Source organism: Cajanus cajan, chromosome 1 (assembly GCF_000230855.2).
Source record: "Cajanus cajan strain Asha chromosome 1, NIPB_CcT2T_4, whole genome shotgun sequence".
NCBI classification, from domain to species: Eukaryota; Viridiplantae; Streptophyta; class Magnoliopsida; order Fabales; family Fabaceae; genus Cajanus; species Cajanus cajan.
This window is the reverse complement of record NC_138517.1, coordinates 2,018,715-2,040,542: the sequence shown is the minus strand read 5'-3', so window position 1 is coordinate 2,040,542 and position 21,828 is coordinate 2,018,715. Positions and strand designations below refer to the sequence as shown.

Here is a 21,828-nt window from a genome sequence, read left to right as displayed (position 1 = left end):
ATAACATTTTGATCAACTGGCCCCATTATATCATGCAACACATGGTCAAATGCAAGGACAATGGGATGCTTCTTCCATACCCCATTTTAATTTCACACATTTTGGCTGTTTATGGCGTAGACTTATCAATTGATGTTGCAGTCGAATTAGGGTGGGCAAATTTTTTTAATAAAAATACCTTGAAAAATTAAATGTCGTGAATGTCAACGGGGTATGGATACATGGCAGGGACAATCATCATCATGGCCAAAATGTTGAAGATGAAGAGCATGCAATGCTTGAGGACCATGCTGACGAGCAGCCTGTCGACATCACAGAACAACCCCCAGTCTAGTATGATGGTCAAATGCTTTCCCAAATATGGACTGGCATTCAAGGGTTACAAGAAGGATTAAATAATTTGACCATCAATGTTAACACAGGTTTCGATCGAGTACATAACAGACTTGATGACCTGGAACAAAAATTTGATGACTTTCAGCGTTCATTTGAATAAACTACGTTATCTTATTTTCTTTTTTATTATTGTAATTTAAATATGTTTTATTTAGTTGTAATATTTTTCATTTTTATTATTTTATGTCATATTTAATTATTGTTTATTTAATTGATGACTGAATTATATTTTCTGTTCCATTTTACAAATATGTTATTACCCATGTACTTTGTAATGTTAAAAATTTCTTAATTTTTTAATTGGTAAAAATTAACTTGTATAATTAACAAATGTATCTTCATTTCATTCTAGTTTATGTCAATGATTTATCATTTTTTTAATTTATTAATTAACTTTCAAAAATTTTATTGTACATTTTTTATATTAAGAAAATTCTATTATTTAAATATTGACATCAAAAAGTGGGAATATAAAAAAAATAAAGTAATACATATTTATAAAATTAAAATAATAACACTTTCATAAACATTAAAAAAAATGTTAGAAAATATAATTATCATAATATATTTTGTTATTATTATTATCATTATTATTAATATTATTATTATTTATTATAATTAGTATCATTATTATTTATTATGATTCTTATTATTTTTTTAATATTTATTATTAATATTATCGTTATTTATTATTTTTTTAATAAATTATACCTATTAATATAATTTTATTGTAATTATTATTATTTACAATAAATAATATTATACTCATTTTTAATCCAAGAGTAAAAGTGTAAATTACATATTCATCTATTAAATTTTTAATTTTTATCTATCATTAAATTTAAAGGAAATATTTAAATAAAATTATTTTTAAATTAACATTTTATATTTATTTTTTTAGTTAAAATTTTTATATTTATCTTTTAATTATAATAATTATAAACTTTTTTTTTAACCTAAAGGCAAAATAATAATCTTACAAAATCATCAATTAAAAAATTTATTTTTATCTATCACATCAATTAATTCACTCACAAACTTTCTCTACACTTTTCACTCACTTTCCCTTAATCCAAACAACCTCAATTTCCACTTACTTTCCCTTCAAATCCCTCCTTTTCCACTCCTCTTTTCCATCTTCAAATCCAAACAAAGCCTCAAAGTTGAAACCTACCCGAGATGAAAATTCAATGTGAGAGTCGCACATAAAATGTGCTAAGCATCTTTTACAGGACCAATCCAAAAGTTTAGCCTATGCAATGCAATTTAAGGATGAAAGGAGAAACGTGGTGAGAAATGACGCACGAGGGCGTTGGCGTAAGCGGTGAAAGCAAGAAGAAGAAAAAAAGACAAGATCCAGAGTGCAGACCACGAGTCTCCGCAGTGGGTCCCACGCAACAAGAGCTGACACTTTATTGAAGACACTTGTCACCATCTTAGCCCAAGCAATGAATCGCGTTCGTTCCACCGTCCATTCCCTTTCTCTTTCTTAGATTCTCGCATTCTCCCTGATCTTAATTAACATAGTTACTTAACACTGCTTTCAGCTAGTGTCGTTTCGTTTCTCGCTCGCCTTCTTTTTCCCCCCTACCAAGTAACCAATCGCTATTCCTTTTTCCTTCGCAAACCAGCAACACACACACCCGGCGCACGATAGCGCCGTCGCTTTCGTTTCGCGGTTGGTAACCGTTTCTCTTTCCACCACCGTATTTATATTTATTTCGTTTCCAACGCCAACAAACTCTCTCCACAGAACGGAGGATCCCTCGTCGTATTGGTGCGTATTCACTTCCCACCTTACTTTTTCAGCTCAGATTTCCTTTTCTTCTCTTTTTTTAATTTTTTTTCCGTTTGTTTGATCTCGATTCAGTTTCTTTTTCTTTTTCTACTTCGTTTTTCATTTTTTTGTTGTTGGAAAAGCTAACAAGTTATCATAAGCTACGTTCTGTTGCTCTCTGTTTTTTTTTTTTTTTGGAGAAAAACAGAGGAGCTCGATTTCTGCTTAGGATTATCAAATTTTGTATACTCCTTTCTGCTGAGTACTTATCTGAATTGTAATTATGTATGGATGACTGGATAAGGATGATTCAATAAAGAAGGAACTAAAACGTGTGTTATTGTTTTTTTTTCTTGGATCGCGATGCTTGAATCGAATCGACTGATTGACATAGAAATCGTTAATATAGTTTGTTTGTGGTGATTTTTGTGTGAATCGTTAGGGTTAAACTTATGGTACTGTGATTTGAAAGTTCTATCGTTGGTAATGACTGCTGAGTGATGTTTGAATTTGTCTGATGAAGTTGAAATTGCAAAATAGTATAGGTTTTGTTGTCAAATTGTGTTTGCGAGTGGTTTAAACTTGAATAGAATATAGTTATTAAGATTTTTGTTTGCTTTGCTGAGTTTTCGGTGTTAGAAAATGGAATGAAATGAATCGGAATATGATGGAACGGAATTGTGATATATTAGTTCATGACCTTTTTTTTTATATGTAAATAAAAAAATGTTCCATACTAAAACTTTTCAGTTATGATGATTCCAGGAAATTGGAAGGTCAAATATAGGCTAATGTGGGTGGGGCATTATCGTGAAAATTCATCAATGTACAAGCGCACTCCTTCAAGAGATTATTCAAACACGGAGGACGTGGAAGAAAACTTAGGTATGCCCCTCTTTATTTGTATGTCATCTGTTAATTTCATTTTGTTGCGATATATAGCATCAATCCTAAACTCCTTCTCGATGAAATTTCCTTCCTGTGAAACTGTAGCTATTTTCCACCAACATATTCCTTTCCAGATTTCATTATTCAGAAGAATAGGAAAATCATTTAATCTTGAAAGAGACAATAGCTATGCTGGTGCTATTATCTCTAATATTGATTATTGATAATTTGCAATTGAGTGCGATTCTGAAAAAGTTAGTAAAAAGATGGTCTGAATTTATGATGTACTGCAAATTTTGTTGGGTATTCAATCATGGTAGTTATTAACGATGCCTTTTTAAATTCCTGATAGATCTTTTAGGTAATGACTTGGATAAGGGAACCTCAAGTCCTTCATGGAAGCTTTCTTTACCTCATGTACTTGTGGCTACAATTTCTTCATTCCTTTTTGGCTACCATCTAGGGTTTGTACTTTCCTAGTTTCTCCTTCTCACTGCAGTTTCTTGGTTTCTTGGCTTTAATCTAGAATTCATTAAAGACTTCAATTTTGATCTTTGATTTTTTGTGTTCTATTCAGAGTTGTTAATGAACCACTTGAGAGCATTTCTGTGGATCTTGGCTTCCATGGAAATACATTGGCAGAAGGTGATGAAGATTCCAAAACCTGTGCAGAATTTCATGTTCTATTGTAAATTTCCCATAAACAAAATTGATTCTTTTTCCCTTTCAAATGAAGGTTTGGTGGTGAGCATATGTCTTGGTGGTGCCTTGATTGGATGTTTACTGAGTGGCTGGATTGCTGACGGGGTGGGGCGTCGTAGGGCTTTCCAGTTGTGTGCTCTGCCGATGATAATTGGTGCTTCAATGAGGTTATACTTCCAGTGCCGATATAATATTGTTTGATTTGTTTTGCTTTTCTCATGGAATAAATGGAATTTTTCTTTTCACTTTATGGTTTTATCACTCTTACATTGATGTTGATGTGCTGATTTAATTTAAATTCACCTATTGTACCTTTGCCAGGAGAATAATCAATAAAAGTCTCTAACCTTGTGTTTGGACATTTTAAGAGTATTGTAATTATTACTCAATGAAATGTGCCGTTTGGATACTTAAAACCAGAATTTAAAGAATTATCTAGAATTTCAATCTTTTTGTTAAAATTAGGAATTTAAAATCCACTAAAATAGGCATTTTAAGAGGTTTATGTAATTTTTTAGAGTGTTGTAATTAAATTTCCTTACTGTTATGCATATTTCACTATGGTCAATATGTTTTTTGAGTTGTTTTTAAGGAAATATCTGACTACTATGTTTATTCCACTCTGGTCAAATGACAGGTTTTATCCTTGCATTTTCCAATGTAAATTCTTATGACTAATATCTCATTGGAAAGTTGTGCATTTTCAGTGCGGCAACAAACAACTTGTTTGGAATGCTTGTAGGAAGGTTATTTGTTGGGACTGGCTTGGGCCTGGGCCCTCCTGTTGCCTCTCTGTATGTGACAGAGGTTTGTCAATTGTTGCATCTGTCTCATTGTCTAGGCTGAAAATTAAGTTGGTTATTCATGTGATTACTCTCTTGAATGGCAGGTTTCTCCTGCTTTTGTGCGGGGCACGTATGGAGCCTTCATCCAGATTGCAACATGCCTTGGTCTAATGGGATCTTTATTTATTGGAATCCCTGTTAAAGAAATATCTGGATGGTATCATATGAATCTTAATTCATGTCATGATGTTATGTATTATTTATTAATTATGTTTTAAAAGTTCACCCTGAATTTGTTCACATAGGTGGCGGGTTTGTTTTTGGGTATCTACAATTCCAGCTGCTATACTTGCCACTGCTATGGTCTTCTGTGCAGAGAGTCCGCATTGGTTATACAAGGTTGATATCTAGTCTAATATTATTTCATCTTTGATATTATCTCTGACCATCTTTTCATTTGTAACTTATTGTGTCTATATTTGTTTGAATCCCTTAAAGTCTCAACGTTAATGATTCTAACTACTCTCTTTGTTCCTATTTAAGTGTCAGATTTTTGGAATGTTTTTGTTCCTATTTATATGTTGTTTAATTTCAGAGTTCAAGATAAACTACCCTTACTTGTTACCTAATTTTTAATTAATTTGCACATTTATCATGAAAGTGGAAATGGAAATAACCAATATGCATTTATTTTGGAGTAGAAATAAAAAGAGAGTAAAATGGGAAACTTCATAACTATTTTATTAAGATTGAGAAAATTTATTGCATTTCTTGGTTCATGCATAAAAACCTTAAATGACAGATAAAAAGAAATGGAGGCAGTAATAGTTTCTTGAAGATGTCCTCTTCTGCTGCCTCCATTTCTTTGAGGTCAACTGTTAAGTGCAAATATCAAGTATAACAATAGAATAATCCAGAACGTACAAGACCTAGAGGATTGCATGCATATTATTTTGGTGTTGCAAATTAAACCTGTCTTTGCTGATTTATTTTGTAGTTTGTTTCTTTCTAGTGATGGCATTTAGAATTCCAACTGAAGTGGAATCAGGATGGAAATAATTGTTCTTTATTTGATGATCTGCATATTTTTTATATTTATTCTTTCCCCTTCCGTCATCTTGTACAGTTCTTTTTTTAATCTTGCCAGATTTAATCTTGTGGTGTCATTGGATAGTTTTGGACTTTTGGTCCTGATTAGTCTGCTAAAACAAAGAGGAATATTCATGTCCTATTGTTTATAGCTCTTTAAAACATTGTCACTTCTTTTCATGTCCTTGCCGTCTCATTTAATGCAAGACTTTAGGAATGTTATAACAGCTAACATTGTTCATGTCTCTATTTATCCTTGTTAAGCACGGTTTGCAATAAATTTTGGTTCTTATTTTTCAATCAGACAATGAAGATTATTCATATTTCTTGATTCTTGTTATAGTGTTTGCAGTTTGCAAATGTTTCTTCTCACTTGTAGTCTTGAGTGCTCATCCCTACATTTCTTTGACTTCAGAACCCTTACTTAACTCTTGATTATTCTTCATTGTTGTGATATAGCAAGGAAGAACTGCTGAAGCAGAAGCTGAGTTTGAAAGACTTCTGGGTGTATCAGAAGCAAAATTTGCAATGTCGGAATTATCTAAGGTAGATAGAGGAGACGATACTGATACTGTGAAGCTGTCGGAATTGCTTCATGGTCGCCATTCTAAAGGTATATATTTTTCCTGGTTTATCCCTAGGATATTTTTCCTGAGTTTGAAAGAAAGACTTCATTGTTGTTATCCTGGCACTGGTTTCTTTGATTTCCAAAAGTTATTTTTTATTCACGAGTTCGTTTTGCAGTTGTTTTTATTGGATCAACCCTATTTGCTTTACAACAGCTATCTGGTATAAATGCTGTGTTTTATTTCTCTTCCACTGTTTTTAAAAGTGCTGGAGTGCCATCAGACATCGCAAATGTCTGCATAGGAATTGTTAATTTGGCAGGTACTGATGTCTTCTGTTTGCCAGGTTATAGATATAAAGTTACTATTATTCTATTCTCTAATGCTATCCCCCACTACTTTCCTCAGGATCTATCATTTCGATGGGTTTGATGGATAAGCTTGGAAGAAAGGTTCTACTTTTCTGGAGTTTCTTTGGCATGGTAAATTACGTATAGTGTTCTATTATTATTTCTTTCATGTCTCATTTATAGCAAATCATTATAGGGTGGTTCTCATGCACATGAAATATGGGGCTCGTGGTGCTTATACTATTTTAAAGTCCTGACTTTGTGTTTGTCGTAATGAAGGGAAAGGGATGTTGTTTGGAACATGTATGAAGTAGTGCAAGTGCACACCATTAAAAAATTGGGGGAAATTCCTCTTGTTTTGTTATGGTGCTTGTATTATTTTTTTTAATAAAAGATAAATTTTCCCTTAATCAGGAAGTTTTGTTGTATTTTTTACTGTTTAGGCAATATCAATGATCCTTCAAGCCACAGGAGGAAGTTCACTTGTATCAAACCTGGGAGCCAAGTACTTTTCTGTTGGTGGCATGTTACTGTGAGTATGCAACTTTGATTCTGTTAATATGGATGTTGGTAGATGCATCTATAATGCAAATTATGAATAAATTCAAAATATTTTTTCTACTTGTGATTATGGGTCAACTTTCAAGAGAGAATTACTTAGGATATCTTCTCTAAAAAATATCATTGAAGCAGTTAAACTCATGTAAACAAGTGGGAAGTGTAAAGGCAAGAAACATTTTTGTATTGATATATTGTCAGAGAAATCATGGTGCTCTGCCTGTAATTAACAATGTTTGGTAATTATCATTAGCCAAATTCATCGAATATGACTGTATGAGAATATCTTCTTACTCTGTACATATCTTTATATACGTGACAACTGAAGATGAAATGACAATAAATTGAAATTTCTGCATCCAATTATGTAATGACCTCATTGGCCACGATCAAGCAGCTCTTTGAATTGTACAATTATCGCTTGCAATAGTCACTTTAGACCAGGAGGGCATGCAGTGCCTTTTGGTAAGACACTGATGCAATATGAACACTTAATCTATACTTCTTTCATGCAGGTTTGTCTTGACATTTGCTCTCGGGGCTGGCCCTGTTCCAGGTCTCCTTCTACCAGAAATCTTTCCTGGCCGAATAAGAGCCAAAGCCATGGCAGTCTGTATGTCAGTGCATTGGGTAATTTTCTTCTGCCTTCCTATTATAAAATATTATCAGTTTGGCAGGTTATGTATGTGTTCCAAAGTTTCGATTGATTTTATAATGTTGCTGGATAGTCGAATCAAGAAAATGGAGCCTGCTGAAATTCCTTACTTCGTTCTTTGCAAACTACTGAAACTGTTATCATTATCTGTTCTCATAATGACTCAGTAGCTCATTATTTATGGAATCCTTCTCTCATTAAATTAATGGTCTTGTGCAGGTGATAAATTTCTTTGTTGGACTATTGTTCTTGCGTTTGCTGGAGAAACTTGGTCCACAGCTGCTTTACTCTATGTTTGCTACCTTTTGCATCATGGCAGTAATTTTTGTAAAAAGAAATGTGGTGGAAACCAAAGGGAAGTCACTTCATGAAATTGAGATCGCGCTTCTTCCCCAAGACTAAAGCTTATGAAGCTCCATTCATTGCTCTAATTTTGCAATCATAGTTTCAGCTTGAGCGGATGGTGTTTCATCTAATTGGGTTCACCTTAACACTACAAGGGGAAGCTCAAGGCAGGAACTAATGCGTTGTTTTGCTGCAGCTTTGGTACGAACTACGATGAGGTTTAGGTATTATGGCTAGTGGTGTAGTAGGTACTATTAGCGGCTTACGACACCATTCCGTTGTCCATATTATGTACGTGTCTGTGTAATATGTTACAATATTTTTAATCGCTTGAATTTTGTCCCATTTTAGATACCAAGTAGTCTTGCATGTCAAATTATGTCGCAGAGTATATCGAGGAAAGTGGTTGGAAGCTTCGTGAGCTTAATAGATACTTATGAATTATGATCCATAATTCACCTTATGAGATTGATTTATATTTATGTTAATGGAAAGTTGCCTCCGGGGGTAATTTCGAAAATAAGAATCCCACTTGATAACGTTACTTTTAAAATCTTAAAATAATGTAGTTCTCGAAAATGATATCGAATTTTCTTTTGGAGGTTAGTATTGTAATTCCCTTTTTTGTGGTCCAACTCTGGCAATATAGCTTGGAACCTGGTTTTGGGCCTTGCTGTTTGCTTTCACTCAAGTCCTAAATGAATGAACCAAAAATATCCAGCACTGTATTACAAGTTGGAAGTTGGAACTCACCTTTTGACTAAGAATTCAAGGTAGCTTAAACACCAAAGACCAGATAAAATATCAAACATTTGGAACAGATTCATGATTTCATTCATTCATGATACTCGCTTGATCCATAATTTAACCTTTTTCCTTCGAATTTTGAATGGAGATGTAAATATAGGAAAAATATTGTTCCCAGAAAGAAAAAAAACAGAAGCCAAAAGAACGTTGATGGCCATGGGGGTTGTAAGGATCTCTTGTCCCTGTCACGTTGCAGAAATTTGGCACTTTGCAACAGTTTTACACCAAGTATAACGTGGTAAATCAACACATTCTACCATGCTCATTTTTCAACAATTTGTCCTTTGTTCACAATTCTTGCCAAAAAAAAATTCCTTTAAAAAAGTCCAACCGCGGACTTCACAGGTGACATTCAGCAACTAAAATACCAATCGAACAACACAAAGGACAAATTCGGTCCCCAAGAATATGATGCAACTTGAATTCATTTTTTTTTTTACATAATAATACAACAGAATTCAAGGTGCATCACATCCATCTAGTTCAAGGGAAGGGTATTAGATAAATCAGAACCAGATGTGTTGATATTCATAGTGCCAAACTTTTCCAAACCAGAATCAGAACCCATTTCATTGTGCCCACCGGAAGAATCCTGGTCTTGTCCATTCCTAGTAAAAGGAAGCCGCAACTCAGAAACTGGAACAGGAAGAGGCTCTTCACTAAAGTACTTGTCCTGAAGTAACTCCAATGCTGTGGCTCTCTTTGTTGGATTATAACAAACAAGTCTTCGCACCAGGGAGACCTCATCAGGGGTGCAATTAGGCATGCATGCTTCAACGCCAGTAGGGTTCTCCACCTTACCAAATGAGATTGAGATTGTTCCATAATCAGGAAGTTTGGAACAACCAGGCCAAGCCTCCTCATTGATGTTCCCCAAAACACTCATAATTCTGCTGATCTGGTCTATATCACTTGTCCCAGGAAACAATGGCTTCAAGGTCAAGATCTCAGCAAAGACACACCCCAATGACCAAAGATCAACCTCCAAACCATAGTTTGTGGATCCAAACAGTAGCTCAGGAGCCCGGAACAACCTAGTTCCAACACATGATGTGAGACAACCAAGTTCATTCCCTACCACCTCCTCAGCCTCGTAGGTAAAAGAACCCTTGCAGAGATCATCATCTATGTCGCTCGTTGTGCACGTTGCAAGACACGAGGTGTTTCCATCCATGATGTTTGTATCTTTATCAGTGTCATACGAGCAAATCTTGGTTTTCATCTCGTCCAAAACTCTGAAATACTCTTCATGATCCTGATCCTGATCCCGATTTACATATCCAGTTTGGTTTATGTTCTCTAATTGGGAAATGACTTCGGGATTTTGGAGTGAGCTTTCACTATATGAATCATCATCTTCATATGGCGGTGGGTTCTCCAGGGAAGCATCATCAAATCCAGACTCCATAATTATTCTTGCCTGAAAAATGTAATCATATATTTAACATTCATAAATCAAGAAACAGAAATAAAAAATAAATAAATAAGAGACAATAAAATATGTTTCAATACTCTAAAAAAATTTGGTTAATGTTAGTTTTAGTCCTTGTATTTTTCAAAATGCGGTGGATTTTGTTCCTGATCAAGTCAAAATGAAGTATTGGACAAGAGACTAAATCCACAATATTTCAGAAATACAAGGATGAAACTCACTTTTTTAAAATATAGAGACTAAAACAAATGTTGTCCAAATCTGCATAGATTTAAAATATATTATACCGATATCTTTGAATTTAAATGGAATGCAATACACTTTCATCCAGCTAGAGATTCTCATGCATAGTAAATTTGTAAAACATTCAAAAACAGCTATCTTAAAAGTCACACATAAAAGCCTTTAACCTCGCCCTGCATGATAATTAACCACTATTCCTTTTTCCATTTTCAAGAGAGACTTAGCAACAAACAAAAAAAAACTATATTTACAACCATGCCATACAATTGAGAACACCCATGATCACTGATTAACCCAAACCACACCACATAACTTTAACCCTCAAACCTGTCCAAAATCCGCTAACTTGAGCACCCCATCATCGGAAACCAAAAAATTGGAAGGCTTCAAGTCCCTATGCACGATCAAGTTCCGGTGGCACGCGTCCACCGCAGCAAGAATCTGCATCATCCAGCTTTTCACCTCTCCGGCGGCGGCGGCGGTTTCTCGGAGGAGCGCGGCGAGGTCCGTGGGGAGAAAGTCGAGGACGAGAACGGCGTCCTCGTCCTCGCGCCAGAAGAACTCGTGCATGACGACGACGTTTGGTGAGCCCTTGAGAAGGCGCAGGGCCTCGATCTCGCGCGACGCGGACTGCGAGTCGTGCACCTCCTTCAGCGCCACCGCGGCGCCGTCGGAGAGGCGGCGGGCGCCGTATACGTCGGCGTAGGCGCCGGAGCCGAGGTGGTGGAGAACCTGGTACTTGGTGGTTATCTCGGAGCGCGTGTGGATGGCATAAGGCTTGGGTGTTGTGGACATGCTGATCCAAAGCAGAGTGTTTCCTTGTGTTGTGTTGACGATGGCTGTCACATATAATGAGTGTCAATTTTGTCATGCAACTCATAGTTTATTGATTTAAAAAAATAAAAATTGAGGCCAATGTGCTCTACCAATGATGTTTAATTATTTTTTTATGGTGTTGAACTTTTGTCTTAGATTATTTCAATGCAATGATTTTGGTTATGACTAATAGTTTTCTCTTTTGCAAAAGGGGTTGGGTTGATTCATGTTTATCCTCTAATATCACTTTTTCATAATGTTGATATATTTTTTTATCAAGAAAAAGAAATGTGGCCATGGTTTTTTATATTAACATAAGTAGAAACAAACTAAAAAAACTCAGAATTTATTTTATGTACCGAATAAAACTTAAACAATTATGATATAAAAGTTTAAGTTTCATACTTTTTAAATAAGGCCATTCAATCGACAATCACACTTTGAAGTCAATGTTACTTTCCAAATAGTTAATCATGGATGCATGCAACCAGGTAGATTGAATGCTCTTATATGATATTTCTGCAGAATAAAATCTCAGCTTTGATTAAAAACAAAAGAAAAAAAAATTAAATAATAAAAAATAAAGTATAAAATTCTGATGGTAATTTGTTTAGAGAAAATCTAGATGAAAATATCACAATCCATTATCAAGAATCATGTTAACGATTAGATATATATTACTAAAATTAATTCAAAAAATATAGGATGTCATCAAATACATGTCCCAATTCACTACAACACAACATAATGTCTTTTAAATTTTAATTAATATTATGTCTTGTACAAAAAAAAAATTAATATTATCTCATGATTGTATTTATTTATTATCTTGTTACAAGTATTTTCAATTTATTAAATTAGAGACTAATTTTGTTCATAATACTGTGACTGATATTGATTCAAAGAGTTTTTACATACAATAAAAATTAAACACAAAATTCTTCACTAAATAAATCATTTTCATATAATGTGTGAATATATGATGTTTTATCATTATCCCAATCATCAAATGTATGAATATATGATATCTAATTACTAAGTCAATTCATTGGACTAAAAACAAATCACTTAAATATCTATTTGCATTTTTTTAATAATAAGATATAATTCATTTTTATTGGATTAGTCTTTGTAAAAATAAAATAATATCTTTACTTTATAACTGAGATGAGTATCTAACATTAAACCTTTGTTAAAAAAACAAGTGACTTTACTTTGAGTTTTCTACATGTTTTTTTCATGTGGTTGAAGGTGACCAAAAGAATTGATGAATCATCGTTAAATGTTGTTTTCAACGAAAATATAAACACATACTATTTATTTTTTATTTTTTTTTCCTTTAGTCTAGTTACTAATTTTGCCTTGTTTGTGTACTATTATTTTGCTGTTGTTGACGTTTACCTCTATTAAACCCTATAACCTTATTCTGCCAAACCAATACTAAATGTTTGTGGTTTACAAAATGATGCTATTTATGACACACCAACATCATAAAATGACAATTGCATCAATGTGTGGGTCCCTAGGAGTTTTCTAACACATCAGCACGTGTGACATAATTCCCAGTGAACCCAACATCTCACATGGCCTCCTTCATGTTGCAATAACAAGTCATTTCAAGAAACCACACTACATATGCTTTTCAAAGATGAAAAACTATGGTTTCTTATATAGCAATTCTTATTTATTAATTTTGAAAAAATATTTTTATTTAATTAAAAAAATTGAAAAATGAAAGTGAGTGAAAAAATGTGGAATAATAAAATGGAAATTCCATGTGAGAATGTAGGATACATGCTTTTTACCATGAAAATGAGAAGATGGTCAAATATGAATGTTTTATATCGTTAGAATAAAAAAATACTTGTTAAATTCTTGTCATAACCTTCTAATGAACATAAAAATAGACATTGCTACCTTCATATTTACGAAAATGAAAAAAAAAAAAAGTATGTCAAACAAATGGCTTCATATTAATAGAAATGAAATAAATTATGATACAACTATTTTCTTTCAGGATCAGTATAATAGAGAGAAATAAATAGGTAAAAAATAAAGTACAGAAAAATAGAAAAGAGATAAATAAATAGACGAGTGAAAATTAAAAAAAAAAAATTTGAGTGAAAATTAATTTTATTGTTATTTGGTTTAAGAAAAATTGAGTGAAAACCTTCTACTCTCTCATTTTCACTTTTAGCTCTCTCATTTCTTATATATTTCTTATCAATCAAACGCACCCTTGCTGACCTAATTTTTTTATTTTTTGAGGAAAAGTAACTGTTTAGTACTTTATCATGTTTCTGAAGGACTAATATTCGTGGTTGCAGGAAGCTGAAATTAATAAATTCCATACACTATATTTACAGAACTTTATTTTTATATTTAAAATGGTATATGTGGGCATAAACATGATTATGCAGCGAGTACTAGTTATAAATATTGCAGTGCAGTATTCTTATGAATCTGGAAAGAGAATGCACATCTACATCTCTAGTCTCTAGATCTATTAATTTTCAATTTCTTTGTACCCCAAAATCAATGCCATGCCATGCGTGTCAATGTGTCATGATCCTTTTTCTTTCTTTTTTTCTTTATTTTTTTGGTAATTGGGCCTGTTAGTAAAATATAAGAAAGGTAGAGAGATTGAGAAAATCTTAGAGCTATGTGTGTGTTTGTTTGTTTTATCTAGATTATGTAGTTTGGTGTGTCCCTGCATGAAATTAAATTCGAATAATTCAATTGTGTGCACGTGTTAGAGGTTGTTATGGTCTTATGGGGGTGTTGAATATAAACAGTGTGCCTGAGTTCATTCGACCATCACCACTCTTTGTATACCAGCTAAGGACCTAATAAAATACTTTGATCGAACAAACATTTAAACTAATGTTAATCATAAAAAGAATTATACAAACACATTTTTCTTTACTAGTTAGCATTTTAAAATCATGAGTCAAGTTCATTATATAAGGAATAAAACTCACAATTTTGTGATATCCAGCCATTTTGAATCAGTAATAGTGTTACTGGTATTTCTTTAAAATTAATTTAAAAGCCTAGCCTATTTCACAAGGTTTTTTTTTTTTTTTTTTTTTTTTTTTTTTTTCTTTTTTCTTTTTTCACATAGTTTACTGATGTAACTCACAATGTCTATTTGCCGAAGTTACTGACTCAATTCCTGAATCCTTTGACCAAATGTTTTGTGTTATTGGTTTAGTGTAATTTTTTCCCCTAAAAGTTGTGTTTTCATTTGGTGTGTGCAATTTGTATTCTGGTGGTGCTGTTGCCGGTGGTGTGCAGATTGTGTTCTAGTGTGGAGAATTAGTGGGGTTGTGAGTGATGAATTGGTAGTTTGACAAACATTTTGGAAAAAAGAATTAATGGCAAGAACTGATTTGAAAAAAAAAAGTGTTGGAACAAGAACTAAAACGTACCTATTTTAAATAATATAGAGTAAAAGAGAAATTTTGGGCAAGTATAAAACTTCATATTCAATTCTTGTCATATAAAAAAACAAATTTAAACCAGTAATAATCATATCACCACGCTTAGTCTCTAAATTAATCAATTGAAAATAAACATTACAGGGAAAAATAATAATAATAATAATGTCCCCACATTGTTATTTATGACACACCAACATCATATAGTGACCATTGCATGAATCTGATGAGGGTCCTTACAGCAATGAAGACAAGCAGTCACATGGGCTCCTCGAAGAGGTAACCAAAAGCCCACACTTACCTTTCTGCCAGCCTTTCAAAATCACAAAAAGAACCAATGACTTTGAAATGCAAAAACAGGCTTTGCAGGAAGCAGGAGATTCAAGAGGGATACTCCCTCCTACAAAGACCGTGTCAGACTTCTCATTTATACTTCTCCTAACTAAAGTACCATGCTACTGCATTCATAATGGCACTCAGATTCAATATCATAACAACCAACACATAAAATGATGAATCAACTGCAAACTCAGACAAAGACATTAATGATCTCTTTTTCATTCTGTTGCAAAATGCCAAGGAAATGAAAATTGCTCTCAATAGATTTTTAAGATGTCTTTTACTCCTATTTTCAATTTCTGTTGGACATCACCCCCATATCACCAAATTAAAATATATAAATGAGAAATAAGCTTCATTTTATAACTCATTGCTCAAGTTTGTAAGATTAAGTCACATCCAAATTTATTTTCTTAAGATGATAATAGCTCATCATTCTACTTGTAAATGTCCAATCTTGTAAATCTAAACTTGAAATGTTTAGTTTTTATCATAAGTGTTAGAGTATAAAACTAAACAATCTTCACAAATTAGTTTTATAAAGTTGAATTAAATTCATAATCACTATAAATATTTTTTTCACTTTCACTTTTTGTTTTCAAATATATGGACACGAAACGCTAACAATAACTTTTCCTTTTTCGTGCCTTAATAATGGATGATATATGAGATTTTGGGATGCTGCTGAATCATTGCACTTTGAAAAGTTTGGTAGAGGCATGAAGCATTTCAAGGAAAAAACAACGGTCTCCCTTGGCTAAATGAATTGGTAATATATGGTAAATACATAAACACGCCTAAGTAACAACTGAGAGAATGAAAAATTCCCTTCAGTGTCTAATAGGGTCTTGTAAAGTGAAAACAACTAGATATTACTATCTTACACCTGTTACAATACAAGCAAGCATAAAGATACATTTAGATATGTGATGAGATGTCAGGGTTTCCACACGTGAACCTTGAAGCTTTTGCAAAATAGCATTCATATCAAAAGTGACGGTGCAATTGATGTGTACTAAGCAGCACAGCCTCCACACATAATACTTCTGTCAGAAAGTAAGAATACATGTTAACATAATATAGTCAAATGTCACTATATTATACTATAAAATTTCAGCAAGAATATTGGAAGTTGCATTTCAAATAATTATACCCATCAATATCACTAGTGTATCATAAAATCAAAACTCAGTCATGAAAGTTTCAGAGGAGTGATCTTTAATTTCTATTCAATGCTCTTTCAGCACCATGGTCTTTTGTGGCAGTGTTTCTTTTCTTTCATTTTTTTGTGTAACAGCAGCTATTTAACTTTGTCAAATCATCAATATCCTACTGCATAAGTAGCAACACCACCTAGCCTAGAAATTTCATTTCCTCATTAGGAAAGTCTCCTTAAATTACACACTATCCTATTATCAATCTCATCCATCAAAATGCTTCGCAAGAATCAATGATTTTAAGTATGTTTCACTGTATAGGAGCAAGGGACTTACACAAATGAGCAACCAGACCTTCTATGCCTTTTCTTCCTTGCCATTTCTTTCCTCCTTGGTGGTTGGAGAACAACCTTAATTGCAGTATCAAACACTGCTTTGACATTCTAAATCATGAAAATATAACACCATCAAATTCTGTGTGCTATAAGATTCACTACAAACAAACCATAACAAATATGATTTCTGATTGATTACTGCCAATCTATGATTTCTGATTAATTGGCTGTATAAATTTTGGACATGGAAATTAAACATATTAAATTCAAATCCACTACCTGTTGAGTCTTGGAACTGCACTCAATGTAAGCTGCTGCACCTATTTGTTTCCTCAGTTCTTCTCCCTATTAACAACGTGCCATGGTTGATAAATGATATCATTTCTTTACTTCAACACAAAATGCAATACATAAAGAGCTTCATGCTTATAAAATAAAGGAAGCTAATGTAAAGAATATAAACCTCAGCAGATGTTATGACATTTGATCCCATATGATCAGCTAAATATCCCCGGTCATCACGAAGATCTAGCATCAACAATTAAAAACTTTATTATGTCATTAACTTCTTCCCTCTATTCAGTTAGAAAATAACAATCAGTGTTATAAAATTATAATGTGATGCTGCTTACCTAACTTTGTACCAACAAGAACAATTGGAACATTAGGTGCAAATCTACGTAATTCTGGCATCCACTGTAAGAGAAAAAAGAAAGCAGAAATGAGTAACTGCTTTATGGGGGCTTCAATGCAAAGGTTTAAGTGCACATAAATGCTATGTTGAAATTGATAACTCCTAATTGGCTAATACAATGAAGACATACACGTTCCATAGTAGTAAAGCCACATATAGGCCTGAACAATAATATAGCAGCTACAGAGTTAGGCTTTGTTGAAACATTGGAAGTGAAAATGAGTAATAATAAAATAAGACAAATTTGTTTCAATTTCTAATTTTTCCTCATAGTAATGTGAGAAAATATCATCTTAAGAAAAAAATTCTCATTCAAAATATTTTTTAAAATTCATCGAAGTGACCCTTGGACCTTGATTCACGTTAAATATGAAATATGAAATTGAACTTTTGGAATGTCAAACCCACATTTTATAAACCATGTGAAAAAAAATAAAATTAGCCGGCATTTTATCATAATTAAAGAAAACGAATCATCGTACCAACTATATCAATACTAGCAGAGCAGTAAAAAATATATAAAAAAAAAACAATTGTTATTAAAAAAGAAAAAAAAACAGACATGATATCAAACAGTGTTTGGTTTTATAAAATACTACTACCTTACCGATTAACAATACTACAATAGTTAGACAACTAATAAACAGTTTAACAGCTACGATGCCTTTAGTAGCGCTAGTTTTATAGTACTGTTTGAATATGATCATGACGTGCAATTAATGCTAGACAACTTAGATTATAAATTAACATACCATTTAATTTTATATTTTTCCGTTTGGATTAGATTGAAACCGTTTGTTCCCCTCTCTCTTTCCAACGCTCCTGTTTCTTTTCCTCTTTAATTTTGTAGGGTGGTTTTCTTTTCCTCTCTTTAAGTAGCCATCAATAGCCAAAAGTCAACAAAGGCATCGTGGCAAAAATCAACCAAAAGACCCAAGAAACGTTTACTTGTAATCACTGAAGCTCCTTTCAACCAAACACTCATTATTCAACTTCATTTCTCTGGTTGTGATCATATTAACTTGCAAATTGACCCTGTTAATATAATTGGTATATTTTCATTATCGTTTTAAAAGGTTCATAAGAAAGAGATACTTTTAACATCTGAAAAATTAGATTGCACCCTTTAACATTTGTTACAAGATACTTCACAAATATTGCAAACAACATTTTTCAAAAGAAAAAAGAAAGATGTGACAAGGAAGACATAGTAAAATAGAAAATGTTTTCCTTCATATACGTTCTTTGTAAACTTTCTTCTCTAGTTACTATGTTCCTTCAATCCCTTCTTTCCCCCACGAATCCAAAAATATACACAAAAGAGAAAAGGCAAAACAATAGCAAACAGATTAGTCATCGGAAGCAGTAAATCCTTTGTGTAAATAATATGATTATAAAAAAAAAAAACAGTAGAAAGTAGAGATAGACATGAACCTTTTTGAGAACATTTTCATAGCTAGCTCTGCTAATGAGTGAGAATGCTAAGACAAAAATGTCTGCTCCTCTATAGCTCAGTGGCCTCAACCTGCTATAGTCCTCCTGGCCTTTAAAACAGTGAAAAAAATCATCAAAAGTAAAGAATGAATGTTGAACAATCAAAACACAGTTCTAGACCATAAAAACTCGAGGAAAGCGCCAAGTACCTGCTGTGTCCCATAGCCCCAAATTAACAATGCTTCCATCCACAGCTACGTTGGCACTAAAATTATCAAACACTGTTGGTATGTAATCCTGCAACCCAAAAAAACGAAAGAGAAAAGGAAAACAAGACTAGTTAGCAAGATGATAATAAGAAAAGGGTTTCATACTTTCATTTCATCACCTTCATTTGAATCTTAGACAACTCAAATCAAAGATAATGAAACACATAAATATATTGGAACAAGAGTCCAAATACTAACACAGTGTCTCGCATTAAACCTAGGTATTATTCAGAGAAAACCCCCCAAAAGGGTCAAAAACCTTATATTGTTCATACACATGAAATACCTCCAAAGTTAAAAAAAAAAAAAAAAAACGGTAAGAAAAAAAGGGAACTTGATGGATAAAACAAGCATCGTTGATGAATGGGGTCTTACAGTGGGGAACTTGTTGCTGGTGTAGCAAATGAGCATGCAGGTTTTCCCAACAGCTCCATCTCCAACAGTGACACATTTGATGAACTTTGAAGCATTCATCATATGAACACTGTTGTTAGCAAAGACTAAGGTTGAGCAACACTTGTTTTTAATACAGAAAAGACCCTCAAAAGTTGAGTTTGAAACTAAGAAAGGGTGGTCTTGATGATTCTCTCTGATCTCTCTGGGTTACATTAAAGAGTGTGAGATGAAATAAATAGATATATATAGAGAGAGATAAGACCCTTCTTATAGTTTAAAGAAATAATTAAAAAAAAAACTAGAGAGATAAAGAGTTGAGCTGCAATGCATATAGTAGTAGTTTAGTCAAATGGTGTTCGTTGCTGCACTTTTTATCGTCCCACTCAATAAATTTCAAATCCAACAGAAATTTTTTTTGAATTACACAAATGGGGCCCTCTCTCAAACGGTACCTATGCTTCTTGTAGCACACACAGCTAAGCTTCATTTGTTGGTTTCCAACTACATCTCATTAGTGACTCATAAGTGCTCATCACTGCAAATTAAACTCACTGTTTCGACATTCCAACTGTTTCCTGGGTCGGCTAATAATAATAATATTTGAAATTATTTGAATACCATGCTAATTCTGTCACAAAATTAGATCTTTATATATCACCGCATTATTAAACAATAATAACCTAATATAATAAAAACATTGTGATAAAAAAAATTTATTATGTATACCAACATGTTGTTCCGAATTAGATTCAGTTGTTATATAAAATTTTGTATGAGAATGTGATTGAGAGAGGTCTTAAAAGTGGCTAATTAGATTTTTTTATATTAAGATTAGTCCCAAATAGATATAATTTAGACATTTATCATTTTAATTTTTAAAAACAATGCAATATTGTCATTTTTATTTAATTCAGACTAATCTCATTATACATGTGGGACACATGTCATTTTTCTTATTGTGACACCTATATAAGGATTTAATGTCATTAATCTAAATTAGATGAAAATATAATATTTATATAATGAATTAAAAAATAAATTATATTACTTGACAACAATAACAAAAATTACAATTAAATGTTGTACTGTTTTCTTGGCAATCTCACTTTGACTCATTATTACTTGGAGAAGAAGAATACCAATTTTGAGACACTTGCATAAAGTTGTGACAGAGTAGAAACAACGAACAAAACGCACACATGTCAATACTCAACAGTTGTATAATATTGGTCACTAAGCACTACACTATACAGTGGTTGGTATACAGCATCATATACTAATACTATTATTAAAAGGTTCAAATATTTGTTTAATTGCTTGGGTGCTTAAATAATTAATGGAGTCCTTAATCTAGTTTAGCTCGAGAAAACAAAGGGAAAAGGACACATTCAGAAGGTGGTCAATTTAGAGAAAATTAGGATAGAAAATGTGGGTTATTTGTTGTTTGTGTTGATGAACGTGCATGACATTGGGAAGAATGGACCCACGTGTCTAAGGTTATTTCCAGATATAATAAAAGGGTCAGACATCACGACAGATTCAAAATGTTTTCAACCGTTTGAAGCTGTTGTTTTGTCCGAATCTGATCGCTGCATCTGTCTCAGAAAATTAAAAGCAAACCAAGTACCTCAAGGTTAGGTAAGTTCTTGATATATATGATTGTTGATTTTTGGGTTTTATTTTTGTGCAGGATTTAATCCATGTGAGCAATGTAAAAAATAGAAAACTATCAACTATGTACCATGTGTTTGGTTAATTGGTTCCACATGTGTCACGAATAATAAGGGGTAAAATAATAGCAGAATTTTAGCAATTGTATAATCAATAAAAAGGGGTAAAATATCAGTTCACAAAGATAAGAAAGTATATTAAAATATTGAACTTAAAATTTCTGTACTGTTGTTAGCGATGTAAATTACAGGTAGTAGTAAAATCACCGCCCAAACCAGCTTAGCATGTTAGATTTTTTAACGTATAATATTAAATAATGTATTATACATTATATAGAAGATTTTGTCTCATTTAAATGATCTTATAAGAACACATCTATTGGAATTTATAACATTTGATTTGGTAAAATATAAATAATAGTTGTATCTCTTTATGAATGGTCATGGGATTAAAAGGACACATTTATTTACAAATGTTGTAACTTTTTATTTATAGTTATAAATTTTAAATATACGATTGTTTATAAATACTTTAACGTTCATCAATGGTTATAAAAGTTTATAGGTAAGACTACTTGTAAAGAGATATTTCACTAATATAAAATGGTTATGTTTCTCTTATTATATGAATCATTTTTTCTTTCTAACATCTCAACATTAGAAAAGGCTAGAAGAATTGTGCATG

General features: G+C 32.7%; 3 protein-coding genes across 4 annotated transcripts; 1 reads left to right on the top strand and 2 right to left on the bottom strand.

The window, feature by feature from the left end:
• Positions 1 to 1,930: 1,930 nt before the first annotated feature.
• On the top strand, positions 1,931 to 8,599 carry LOC109800217 (Major facilitator superfamily protein). The gene is made up of 14 exons (XM_020360969.3): positions 1,931 to 2,173; positions 2,939 to 3,058; positions 3,414 to 3,525; positions 3,639 to 3,706; positions 3,798 to 3,930; positions 4,471 to 4,570; positions 4,653 to 4,765; positions 4,854 to 4,947; positions 6,097 to 6,250; positions 6,382 to 6,525; positions 6,612 to 6,685; positions 6,997 to 7,085; positions 7,627 to 7,741; positions 7,986 to 8,599. The coding sequence occupies exons 2-14, from the start codon at positions 2,965 to 2,967 to the stop codon at positions 8,166 to 8,168; spliced, it is 1,473 nt and encodes a 490-aa protein (XP_020216558.1). The 5' UTR covers positions 1,931 to 2,173; positions 2,939 to 2,964; the 3' UTR covers positions 8,169 to 8,599.
• Positions 8,600 to 9,149: 550 nt separating this feature from the next.
• CAK1AT (CDK-activating kinase 1AT) lies at positions 9,150 to 11,506 on the bottom strand. The gene is made up of 2 exons (XM_020361366.3): positions 10,921 to 11,506; positions 9,150 to 10,338 (listed from the first exon to the last, which is right to left on the bottom strand). Exons 1-2 carry the CDS (start codon positions 11,386 to 11,388, stop codon positions 9,397 to 9,399), a joined length of 1,410 nt encoding a protein of 469 aa, XP_020216955.1. The 5' UTR covers positions 11,389 to 11,506; the 3' UTR covers positions 9,150 to 9,396.
• A 4,409-nt stretch (positions 11,507 to 15,915) lies between these two features.
• On the bottom strand, positions 15,916 to 19,800 carry ROP9 (RHO-related protein from plants 9). Of its 2 annotated transcripts, none has more exons than XM_020362561.3 (8): positions 19,453 to 19,800; positions 19,018 to 19,105; positions 18,809 to 18,918; positions 17,313 to 17,376; positions 17,144 to 17,208; positions 16,960 to 17,025; positions 16,682 to 16,788; positions 15,916 to 16,231 (listed from the first exon to the last, which is right to left on the bottom strand). In XM_020362561.3, the coding sequence occupies exons 1-8, from the start codon at positions 19,552 to 19,554 to the stop codon at positions 16,204 to 16,206; spliced, it is 630 nt and encodes a 209-aa protein (XP_020218150.1). In that variant the 5' UTR covers positions 19,555 to 19,800; the 3' UTR covers positions 15,916 to 16,203. The 2 variants fall into 2 exon arrangements, with proteins under 2 accessions (XP_020218150.1, XP_020218149.1); XM_020362560.3 differs by having other exon boundaries at positions 15,916 to 16,234; positions 19,453 to 19,794.
• Between the last annotated feature and the right edge of the window lie 2,028 nt (positions 19,801 to 21,828).

Bases quoted from the DNA above. Each gene is read 5' to 3' on its own strand.
- CAK1AT (XM_020361366.3), bottom strand. From the start codon at position 11,388: ATGTCCACAACACCCAAGCCTTATGCCATCCACACGCGCTCCGAGATA. The intron at 10,339-10,920 runs GTTTGAGGGTTA...TACATTTTTCAG, and splicing joins AGTTAGCGGATTTTGGACAG to GCAAGAATAATTATGGAGTC.
- LOC109800217 (XM_020360969.3), top strand. From the start codon at position 2,965: ATGTGGGTGGGGCATTATCGTGAAAATTCATCAATGTACAAGCGCACT. The intron at 6,686-6,996 runs GTAAATTACGTA...TTTACTGTTTAG, and splicing joins TCTGGAGTTTCTTTGGCATG to GCAATATCAATGATCCTTCA. The intron at 7,086-7,626 runs GTGAGTATGCAA...TCTTTCATGCAG, and splicing joins TCTGTTGGTGGCATGTTACT to GTTTGTCTTGACATTTGCTC.
- ROP9 (XM_020362560.3), bottom strand. From the start codon at position 19,554: ATGATGAATGCTTCAAAGTTCATCAAATGTGTCACTGTTGGAGATGGA. The intron at 19,106-19,452 runs GTAAGACCCCAT...TTTGGGTTGCAG, and splicing joins CCAGCAACAAGTTCCCCACT to GATTACATACCAACAGTGTT. The intron at 16,235-16,681 runs GTAAGTCCCTTG...ACTTTCTGACAG, and splicing joins AGGTCTGGTTGCTCATTTGT to AAGTATTATGTGTGGAGGCT.